Source organism: Crotalus tigris, unplaced genomic scaffold, assembly GCF_016545835.1.
Source record: "Crotalus tigris isolate CLP2741 ecotype Arizona unplaced genomic scaffold, ASM1654583v1 scf7180000017622.5263843, whole genome shotgun sequence".
Classification (NCBI taxonomy): Eukaryota; Metazoa; Chordata; class Lepidosauria; order Squamata; family Viperidae; genus Crotalus; species Crotalus tigris.
Window position 1 is genome coordinate 2,770,285 of NW_024096517.1, and position 12,167 is coordinate 2,782,451.

At 42.2% G+C, this 12,167-nt stretch overlaps 1 protein-coding gene across 2 annotated transcripts in view; it reads right to left on the bottom strand.

Annotated features, from left to right (window-relative positions):
- Positions 1-2,578: 2,578 nt before the first annotated feature.
- PCDH19 (protocadherin 19) overlaps positions 2,579-12,167 on the bottom strand; it is a 105,085-nt gene continuing 95,496 nt past the window's right edge. For both annotated transcript variants that reach the window (XM_039330229.1, XM_039330220.1), the window contains exon 5: positions 2,579-5,012. In XM_039330229.1, coding sequence (XP_039186163.1) covers positions 4,420-5,012 — 593 coding nt within the window. In that variant the 3' untranslated portion in view covers positions 2,579-4,419. The remainder of the gene's footprint in view (positions 5,013-12,167) is intronic.

A 12,167-nucleotide genomic window follows, 5' to 3' on the forward strand; every position in this document is an offset into this window, starting at 1 on the left:
TCCTGACAGCCTCAGAAGCGTAAGGCAAAGCAGAATACCCAGCTTTATCTATTTTTCTACTCTTTTTCTTTTTTCTTTTTTTTCTAAAGAAAAGAAATTACTCCAAGCTTATTTGATTTCCAGGACCAAAAAAAAAAAACAGGAGGGGGAGCAATGGATGTTATTTTTTGTAGCTTTTTAAAAAAAATTAAATAAATCTGGAGAACTTTCTCCTTTTTTTAATACAGCTAGGGAAAGGCCATAAAAATTGTTCCACAATAAATCTTTTTTCCCTCTTTTGAATTGACAGAGCAATTATTTGAAAGACCCTAATGTAACTTTCCATAGTACTAATCTTTAGTGTCTCTCTTAAGTAAGTTGGGAGCAGAAAATCATGAATAGGGGAAGGACCGATGACAAATAGGTCAAATCAAAGCTATCACTGACAGGACCTCCTACATAATTATCCCTAAATCAGATTCTGTTTAAATTTGACCTCTCTCTCGCTTTCTTTTTTTACAAAATGTTTCTTTACATAGTTGAAAAGACATTTTCATTTTGTCTTTCAGGAGAGGACAAACTCACAAACATTACATGTGCATATTTAAGGAGACACTAAAGCTTTTGCTGATTTCTTTGTACAATGACTTCCTCAGCAACACCATCATTCTTTTCAGCCCACAGTCCTAAAACTCAGCATTAACAGGATCAGACCCCAGGAATGCCACAGTCTTATTTCAGAGGAGTGTGGATGGCAGACAACCTTCTTAGTGTTTGTGTAAAGTCCTATTCCACTATTCTCTAAGTCTAGGTATGAAATTTAATTAATGCTGAAGTTGAAAAGGCCACATACTTGCACACAAATACACAGAATATATTCATTTCTGGTACTCCCTTTACAAGAGCATCAGTCTGAATATTGTCCTCCATTTCCAATGGCTATTTGGTTCCCTAAAGCTTCAGCCTGATGCAGGGTGAACGGATTGTCTGAAACACTGACAACACATGCAACTGGGCATTTTTATGGTTGCTTGATGCTTTTCCTGAAGTTACATCTGTAACTTATCTTTCCAGCAGTTGACTGCTGCTGTTAGGAATGGACCGAACCACCTTCCCTGATTTATTTCTTCAGAAATTACTAATCTGTAGTTCAGTGGTTCTCAACCTGTGGGTCGGGACCCCATTTGGGGTCGAACGACCATTTCACGGGGGTCGCCAAACAACGCAGTCCGCCATTTTTTCCCCCTTTTCCTTAGCTGTGCTACTCCCTTTTATTCTATTGGCTTTTGAAAGCCAATAGAATAGACTCTCTTGAATAGAGTCTAATTCTATTGGCTTTCAAAAGCCAATAGGAATTGTCCAGGCTGTCTCTGCCCTGCTGAGCCCGCCAAAAGCCCCAGTCTGCAAACGGTGCTGCACCAGTTGAGTAGTCCTCGACTTACGACCGGTTGGGGGTCGCGGCATTAAAAAGGTTGAGAACCACTGCTGTAGTTAGTTGTTTGCTTCTAATCAGGGCAGACGCACCAAAGGCTGGTGCACCTTCCTCCTTTCTGTTATGTACTAAACTCCACCAGCAGGAATATGTGGATAATCTCAGAGAGAGAGAAGGGGGGCAGTTATACCTCTTATATCTGAAGGTCAGAAAATTCTGAAATAATGGTAAGCAACAGAGATGTGCTTTTGAAGCCAAAGGGAACTTTTCATGAGTAATTAGAACAATGCTTATGAGAAAGTAATTTAGCCCTCCCACATCTGCCTCCACTATGGCTGACCAACTGAACGGGGGCCCATATGACTAGAGCTGTGAGGAGTTGGTGGGGAAGAGTAGGTACAAACAGCTGCAAAAACTACAACAGTCTGGTCCATGTAGCCAACTTGAACTTGCTACCCCCCGCCTTCCTTGTTAGAATGCCAGTGGTACAATTAGCTCCAGACAGAGATAGGAATCTGATTTATTTATTTTTTTTACTACCAGTTCTCCTTCAGCTTGATGGAAAAGACTTTGATTTTCACATTTCTTCCAAAGGCAAGGAGAATTTTGGAGAACTTCCATGGGTGACGTGAGATGTCCTTGCACAGATTTCATTACAAAGTGGCAGAAGGATGCATGCAAATGTCCAGCCAGATTCCACCACCACCACCATCACCTCACTCCAGGTAGTCCTCCACTTACGACCAAAATTGAGCCCAAGATGGTTGTTAAGGGAGTTTTGCCCTATTTTATCACCTTTCTCGCCACGGTTCCTAAGTGAATCACTGCAGTTGTTAAGTTAGTAACCCAGTTGTCAAGTGAATCGGGCTTCCCCATTGACTTGGGTTTGTCAGAAGGTGGCAAAAGTTGGTCACATGATCCCAGAACACTGCGACTATCACAAAGACGAACCAGTGGCCAACCAACCATCTAAAGTTTGATCATGTGATCATGGGGATGCTGCAACGGTCATGAGTGTGGAAAACGGTCGCAAGTCCCTGTGGTCATTTTGAACAGTCACTCAACGAATGGTTGTAAATCAAGGACTACCTTTAGAGCAGAGGTCCTCAACCTTTTGGCCACCAGGGACCGGTTATGTGGAGAGAGATTTTTCTGTGGACCGGAGGGTGCGTGGTTTTGTGTGCTGCCTGCATCCCATGGATGGGGCTTTGCTTGTTTGTGCGGACCAGTTGCTGGCCTGCCGTGGCCCAGTGCTGGTCCACAGACTGGGGGTTGGGGACCCCTGCTTTAGAGCATATCAGGTATCTTACACCTTAACTTACCTTAAATTTCAAGGGAAGCTGGCAGGAGAGAAATCCTCTCCCGGGTTTCTTCAAATAGGAAGTATGGTTGGAACAGGCGGACTTCAGAGAGATGGAAGGAGGTGTAAAAGAAAATAACAGTACTAACAATAACATCCTCTACCATCTCCACAAGAAAGCTGAATCAAATCACCACCAAGGGAAATTCCCAAGCACCCTGAGAGTTAAGGTAGAAAAACAGAAGCGTCTTTGGCAAGGAAAGAACACTTCTGAGAAACCGCAAGGCAGATTTTAGCCCAACATGAAGTACAATGATCTGGGCCACTGGGCTACCCAAACTACATACAAACAAGACAATACACGTAGTTAGTGCATTACTTAGGATAGGATGCTTATGGAATGAATGCTTACCTTATAGTATATAACAGGGGTCCACAACCCCTGGACCATGGACCGGTACTGGTCCATGGCCTGTTAGGAACTGGGCTACACAGCTGGAGGTGAGTGATAGGCGAGTGAATGAAACTGAAACCACCACCACCCCCAATCCGTGGAAAAATTCACCAGTCCCTGTGCCAGAAAGATTGGGAACCACTGGTATACAGGAATGACTTATTAAGCTCTAAGCTCAGTTCACTGGTCTCTAGATAAGCCAAAAGAGTAATGTATAGGCAAGGTCAACACCTGGAAATCAAAGTTTGGAGAAATAACATCATACCCTTCCTTGAGGTTGTAAGAAAAAAAGAAAGAAAGAAGTTGACCTCAGCACTTTGCATCTTTTGCAAACAAGGTATAGAAATAAAAGAAGAAGAAAAAACTGCACAGTTTTTTCACCTGGCTAAATGATCAGAAACTGGGACTCTTAAATTTCTGCAGGTTCCCCAAGTCTTAGATTGTTGTTCATAGAACACAACCACAACCACAATTACAACAACAAAAAAAGAACCCAAAAACTTGAAAAGCCCTTTCCCCCCCCCCAACACTCGACACACAGGATTTTGCGATATCAAATACGATAATAGTACAGAGAAGCATGGGGTAGCAGAAAGCTCTCCAGATCGAAGGGAGATTCATAGCAAAAGAGCACCATCTTAGAATATGAATTCACTCCAGATACAGGGCAGATCAGGAGCTCCATAGGATTAGGTATCGACTACAAATGGTTTTGTTTGTTTGTTTTCACACTGAACCCTAATGAGGGGGAGGCACTTTGCCCACATCAAGAGGTCCTGAATAAGTACAACCAAGTTCCTAGTACACAGCTGCCCCCCATCTAAATCAAGGGCACCACATTACAGATCTCCTAAGACAGAATCGGAGGGCTTTTCCCCCCAAAATTCGCCAGAGACCCAATTGTCAACCCATTTCTTGCCAAGGTTGCTTTATCTGGAAAAAAAACCCACCGGGAATTCCAAACACTTTATGGATAATACTTCCGTCAACCCAAAGGGCCCTACGTCACTTACCCGGCTAGAGAGGAAATAGGGGGAAAGGAAAATAAAAATGGTGTTCATTTTGCTTCACTAGCCCCCTGATGAACCATATGAGATTGTCACATTAACGATTGCTTCATTTTTATAAACAATACATTGAAGGAAAGCTTCTAAATACAGCAACTTTTGCCTGGTGAACTGTCAGTAAGCTCTTAAAAATGGTGAATTGTGTTTGGTGACGGATGCGTTGGGTTTGTTCCATCTGCGGGACCGCTTAGAGTACAATATCCTTTAGCCTCTTCACGCCGGGTGAGTCTTTCTCTCTACATTCTTGTAGAAGAGGGTTAATTTCATGCACTGTGGTCTCACTGTCCAAGCCCCTCGGCTCTGCTTCCATAGGCCTGGAGGGACCATTGGTTACAAACGGCTCTAAGTCGCGACTGGACGGGCAGTGAAATATGCTATAGGACACCAACGCTTTGCTGGACGAGGGACTCTTCAAATGGACGGGCGAGGTGATGGGACTGATAGCTTCACAACCATTCCCAGCCTCCCGGACGGCCCCGTTCACCTTTGGGCTACAGATGGGTGGATCCAATGTCCTTTTACCTTTGACAGTGACTGGGCCCCGTTCCTCAGAAACGGGTTCACTCCTGTCTTTGCCAAAAGTTGCAAAAGTTCTCTTTGTGCTAGAGTCTTCGTAAAGCTCTGTATCCACACTGGAAGCTCCTATAGAGAGGGACATGACGTTCCTTCCATGTTCAGGAGATTTGGCCCGGGCGGGGGCAGGATTCCGGGGCATCCAGCATCGGTCAGAATGGCCAAGGATCCGACACTCTTCTCGACAGTGGAATCCTTCACTCTGATCTAAGGTCAGGAGACAAAAGAAGACGAGAAGGTTATTAAAGGGATGCATGAAATGTGTTTCGTTTCATATAGGAAACAAAGAGTTCCTGTACAAGAAGCTCGGTCACACTCTTCCGGTGGATTTAGCAAGCCAGAACCTAGGATATTTCTTTTGCTCCAGGATTTGGTTGAAACAAAATCTGGGGTGGGGGATGGGATGGGAGGGGGGATTAACTTATTGGGTATATATTGCTCTTTGCCCCTCTCTCCTTAATTCAGGTAGTCCTCGACTTACAACCACAACTGAGCCCAAGGTTTCTGTTGCTAAGTGAATCACTCCCTTTGTTAAGTGAGTAGCATCGTTGTTAAGTGAATCTGGCTTTGCTTGCCAGAAGGTCACAAAAGGGGATCACGTAACCCTGGGACACCGCAACCGCCATAAATGTTGCCGAGCGTCTGAATTTTGATCACGTGACCAGGGGGATGCTGCAATGGTCGTTAAGTGTGAAAAACGATCCAAAGTCACTTTTTTCAGCGCCGTTTGTAACTTCAAACAGTCACTAAATGAACTGTTGTTAAGCCAAGGACTACCCCAAAAGGCATGAAGACTTTGCAAGATCAGATTTGGGTTACCATTCCTGGTTTTGGTTTTTTTGTCTGGGCGACCTCAAAGGGCTGACACAGAGGCATCAAGAGTCCTAAGAAATCAAGGTTGTTAGTAGGGCAATATTGGAAGAAGGAATCTTTGCCTACTTTGCAAGAGTGGTTTCTTAAAGTTTCTTACTTGGCGGAAATGGCAAAGATTTCGGCTTTCTTAAAGGATCAATCGCAAGAGAAGTTTTTTGCGGTATGGGAAAAACGGATAGATTTTATACAACATAAGTTGGATGTAAAAAATACTTAGTTTTTTAATAACTTATATATAAATTTTAATATTTTATAGATTGTATTTTTTTCTCTTTCCTTATATTTTTTATTTTTATTTTACTTTTTTATATCTCTTTTCTTCTTTCTTTTTTCTTATTTTTTTTCCTTTTAAGCATTTTTCTTTTTTAATATTTATGCTTTTTTTACATATATATTATTGTTAATTACTTTATAACTTGTTCATGTAATGTATTTAGACTTATCTATGGTTTATACTTTTTCAATTTTTTTAAGATTTTAAGAAATTCTAATTAAGCCTATATTCAGCTCTGGGAAGGTTGGGGGATGGAGTGGGAGGGTTGGGGTGGGATGGGTAGGGTTGTTTTTTTTTTCTTTTTGTAAAAATTTCAAAAATTTTCAATAAAAAAAAAGAGTCCTAAGAAATTACGATCAATATTCAAGTCGCATTTTCCAAATTTCCTGGGGAGGACTCCATGAATCCGCACTCCGTAAATTTGCCCATAGAACAGAAAAGTTGCCATTTGTTCACTCTCCTCTACGAAATGCCTCCCGTTTCCTGTAACAAGCTGCAGACGTTTGTGAAATGACATTTTAAAGGGTTGTTTTTAATCCCAGCGGCTCCCCCTTCTCCTCCCCCCCACTTCTTTTTACAAGTCGAAGTTCAACTTTCAACAGACTACCGTGTCAGTTGGCATTTCTTACTGCTGTTGCTGTGCCTGTCAGAAAAGAAACAGCTGGAGGCAAACAAGTTACAATGTGAAATAAATTAAACCCGTGTTTGTGAAGTCAGCATTTCCACCACCACCCTTCACGATGCCAGCGCTAAAAGGCATGGGGCTTTCAACCCTGCCCAATGTGAGATATCCAGGTATCAACTCCACAATTAAGTTTACAGATTCTCACTCCTTCCTGTCTAATGTTTTAGTCAATTTCTTCTTGAATTAGTACAGATTCTTTGCAGATCTCCGGATGCCTCTATTCACAGCGAGGGGCAGAACCTAAGCAACCTCACTTGATCCGGAATAGAGACGGAGGGTCAGACCTGGTTCATACTTCCACAGAAACTCAATAAGTGTAAACTGGGCTGGAAAACTAGAACAAAAAAATCATCCCAGAAGGTGCCTTTCCATAAACTGTAGCAATGAAAACAACTTGGATGGGTCCATAAAGTCACCAAGAGTCAAAGTTCAACTCAAGGAAGTCTCTGTCTTTGGGGTGGAATCTCCAGCAGGAGTGGGGTATGTATGTGAAGAGGGGGCTCAGCTTAGAGTCCTTGCCTAACAGGAAACAGCACAGGTCTTACCTCCCACAGAGAACCTGAAGCCTTATCTGACTGTGCCCAAGAGAATGCGGTCAGTCTGGTCAGATTCTGGTAAATAGGCACTGCAACATTAAAGAAGTAGCTTTGAGCAGCTCACGGAATGGGCCTGGATCCTTGTGCCACAAGGTCCACAAGTTTTAAAGCTGCCAAGGTTGGACACCCTGATATAAACATTTCTGATCCTTTTAAAAAGAAAGCATTGGAAAAATGCACACTCACATACACAACTGCTTGGACAAAAGACAAGCAGTGTACCTGGTCATCCATTTTAACATTAGTGTGTTAACTAAATTCAAGCAACCAAGTCTTGAAAAGAAGGATATTTTTACAAGAGAGCCATGTGATCTCTCTCTCTCTCTCTCTCTCTCCCTCCCTCCCTCTCCCTCCCTCTCCCTCCCTATTTCTGTCTCTGCCTCTCTCTCTTTCTGTGTGTCCCCCTCTCTCTCTCTTTGTCCCTCCCTCCCTCCGTCTCCCTCTCCTCTCTCTCTCTCTCTCCCCCTCCCTCCCTCCATCTCTCTCCCTCTTTCGGTCTCTCTCTCTCTCTCTCCCCCTCTCTCTCTCTTTGTTCCTCCCTCCCTCCATCTCTCTCCATCTCTCTCTCTCTCTCTGTCCCTCTCTCTCTTTGTTCCTCCCTCTGTCCATCTCTCTCCATCTCTCTCTCTTTCTCTCTCTGTCCCTCTCTCTCCCTCCCTTCCATCCCTCTCCCCCCCCTCTCTCTCTCCCTCCCTCTCCCTCTCTTTGATACTTTATCTCCATCCTGAAATATAATCTCCTTCACTTCAGGTTGGAGCACATACAGATAGTCTGCAGTTCAACCTCTGGCATGCATTTCCAAGTAAACAGCAGATGATGGGATCCGTTTCTGCATGAGAAACTGAAAAGCCATTGTCGGCAGCGGGGTTGATTGACAAATAGTCTCACCCTCGCTAGGCATTTTCTGATGCAGCTGAAATAGAACATTTTCTCCTGGCCCAGAGTAATTTTGGCGTGCACTTTCCCGTCTTGGAATTCAGCCAAATCTCTTAAGAAAAGCTCTTTTTCTTTAATGGGCCATCATCTCCTAACATCACTCCGCTCTCCTTTTCCAAGCAAGCCGCAAAGGGTTAATGCTAACCAAGCAGAGTGGAATTACGCCTTCAAGGTTTGACAGTAGCAAACTTTCAACCCTGTTGTTGCCAAGTTCGCTAAGGATTCGCAGCCCAACTGGCTGAGGACCGTTCATTGAGATGCTCAGTGTATCTGCACATTAATTCCAGCTTTTCGGCTCCATTTGTATTTCCACCACACTCCAGCAGCAGCACCCCCCCTCCCAAAAAAAAGGAGAAGCAGCAGCAGCAGCTAATAAAAATTCTCAGCACACAGCCCAATGCAGCAAAATGTATATCTGTGAGCGGCTTTGGGACTTAGAGAGAATATACTTGCTGAAAAGCAAACCTTAAGAAACTGGCTTAGAAAGCAGAGGGAGGGAAGCCGCAAAGAAAGAACCGACTGCTTAGAATCCCACATCTCAAGAATATTCTCTGCTGCATCACATAAAGAGCAATCCAAACAATAACACTAGAAGTAAGATACTGAGATTCCTGCTACAAGACACACGCACACAGAGAGACTTCTGCCTAAGAATTGTTGATGGGTTCATTAAACATACTGGTTTTGTTCTCGTGAGCTAGAAAAGCCCTGTGGAGGATATGAGCTCGGTTGTTTGCTTGCAGACCTTACATTACCCAACTATGTGACATTATCAGTGCAAGAGAGTCTGAGTCTTGGTGCTGTTTATATACAGTAGTGGCCAAAATCGTGGAAACCTTTTGGGAAAAGTGTACAGTAGAAATGCCACCTTTGGTTAAGTTTCCACCCATTTTTCTTCTAATTTCTTTATAACTGTAGCCTTGTTCACTTAATAATACTATTTTACATCGCTTTCTGGGCAACCAGTCAACTCTTGGCACCATGACTTTAATTTTATTACGTTTTACAAGCTCACTAAATGAAAGAATGCAAAAAAACCCCCAACCAACTTGACAGTGATCACATAACACACTGACGCACGTCCTCCTCTCAGCTTCAATACAGGACATCAATAACTGAATCCTACTGTGATCTGATTGGCTCTCTAAACACTCGTGCTCATTGGCTACAATCAGATGAAGGAAAGCTACCTGAGATCAACCTAAGCAAGTTATGCTTCCTTTTTCGGGTTATTTGGTTATCACTTTTCATAGAATACAGTACAGATAATTGAACAAACTTTGTTGCATTACATTCTTGATTAAATTATCTTTCCATTGATATATAATTTTATGGTACTACTCCAAAAAAAGTGGTGTTCTTAGCCATCAAACCTCAAAAATACACTTTTCCCAAAAGGTTTCCACAATTTTGGCCACTACTATATAGTAGCTTGCCCTGCCTCTTTAAAAACAGTAGCTTGGTGGAGGTGTGGTTTTCTCCTCAGAGGTTCCTTGATTAGAGAATTCTTTTCTTCCTGATTTTTTTTCCTGAAAAACTAAAACACATCCCCTTCAATAGCCCATATACAGATAAGCAAGGATTAGCACCACACAAACAATGAGGCAGGAAACAGTACAGGAACCACAACCCCACTAAAACCGGCAGGGCAAGCTACTGAATATCAACTGGCAGCAAACCTCATACTCACTAGCACTGAAGATATTACCTAGTTGGGTAATGAAACGTCTGCAAGCCAATAGCCAAGCTCAGAGAACACCAATTCAAGCCAGAACTATAGATATTCTCTTCTATTAGTCTTCTATTTTCTATTTTTTTAAAAAAAGGTATTAATGGCTATCTTGCTCTTTGCCTTTAACTAAATACTGAGCCATGCCTATTTTGCACAAGTGCTGCAGTTAGTGCGATATGCAGAAATCAGCATTTTTATAGGGTTCTTCTTTTTTTAAAAAAAAAAATTTCTAGCTGTTGCGATTTTTGCACTGTAGGAAATAATTCTGTGTTATTCGGTCTTGCTTCTTCTCCCTATAACTTGAGAAGGTAAAATTATATGCCTAATTTTTGTGAACTAGAGAATGCGACTATTGGGATTTAAGTAATTTGGTGTTCCTTAAGGATAAATGTTCAGGTTTCAAACAAGCATATATGGAAATGCTCAATACACACAGTACATCTGCACAGAAACACACTGAAACACATACATTGCAAAGAACAATAAAAATGAAAGCGAGAAGTCCATCTTTGTGCACTTGGCAAAATTGCAAAATTTGGGAACTGGGAGGCAAAACCTACCCGCACATCTTCTAGGTTGCTATCATTTTTTTTCCTGAGCAAAATGAAAATGATAGCCAACATTAGTATATGTTCCTCCTCAAGTCCCAAATTCTACTGTGCTATTCCAAAGAAACCTTGGTGATCCGTTTATCTTCTCTTTAATTTCAACCTGCCAAACTCTGAGCTAAATATCTATAATTTCCTCCTGATGCACGTATCCATCATCGTATGACAGGTTCCATGTATCTGGTGAGGAACTCATTGTTCACCAAGATGTGCTCTTAAAACACCCTTGGGCGGCGCATTTAGACACTAAAGCTTCCCTTTCAAAAGACAACTTAACAAGGGAGGTGTTGTGTCTTATTTTATTGAAGCCAATCTTCTATTTGAAGGACTCTTAAAGGACAGTTCTCTATTTGAAATGCTGTCCAGTCCAAATCCAATTTTTTAGAAGCTAAAGAATCAGGAGCAGACAACCATGAAGTTATCTATCAATATTGAACACCAGAACATCAAGCCGAGCCGCTCACTCCGTCCCCAAAAATGATGGGCTGAGCTGCATTTATCTATAACTTGCATTTATACAATTCGTATCCACTGGATTGTGTAACCTGTAATCTATTACAGGTAGTCCTCTAGTCCTTACAACCACAACCAAGCCCAAAATTTCTGACCAAGTCACAGGTGAGATAGGGTCGAATCACACAAACACACCCATGATGCCATCCAACTCTTTGTGTTCTCAGTAGGACCACCTATCTGTCACTGTTCCATTTGTTCTTTGCAACCAATATTTTAGCCATTTTATCACACATTCTTTGTTTTATTCCATTTCAAATTTCAATAAAATTTGAAAAATTTTATATACTTTAGCAAGAATATGTTCATCATTCGTACGCAGTTCTACTTCAGTAGTACATGGTTCAAAACTAAACATTCTTCTGTGTACCTTAAAACATTCCTATAATTGTATATAAGAGAACCACCAACACGTATGTGGCAGCCAGGTGGGAAGGAGTGGGCAGGGTCCTAATTAGGGCTTATTTTTGGAGTAGGGCTTATATTAGTCCCACCCCCACAAATCAGGGTAGGTCTTTTTTTCGGTGTGTGGTTTATTTTCAGGGAAACACAGAACTAGCTCAAATGAAATATGTGGTCTTTGCACCAGAATGCAAAATATAACCACAGCTGAAGCTGTGTACTGTGTACTCTAGAAAGCGTGCAGAGAAGAGCAACAAAGATGATTAGGGACTGGAGGCTAAAACATATAAGGAATGGTTGCTAGAATTGGGTATGTCTAGTTTAATGAAGAGAAGGACGAGGGGGGACAGGATAGCAGTGTTCCAATATCTCAGGGGCTGCCACAAAGAAGAGGGAGTCAAGCTATTCTCCAAAGCACCTGAAGGCAAGACAAGAAGCAATGGGTGGAAACTAATCAAGGAGAGAAGCAACCTAGAACTAAGGAGAAAACTTCCTGACAGTTAGGACAATTAACCAGTGGAACAGCCTGCCTCCAGAAGCAGTAAATGCTCCAACACTGGAAGTTTTTAAGAAGAGACTGGACAGCCATTTGTCCAAAATGGTGTAGGGTTTCCTGCCTGAGCAGGGGGTTAGACTAGATGACCTTCAAGGTCCCTTCCAACTTTACTACTATTATGAATTATTATTATTATGAAGCCACAGCATTAAGGTAGCAGATTAAAAAGGACGGAAGAAGATTCACG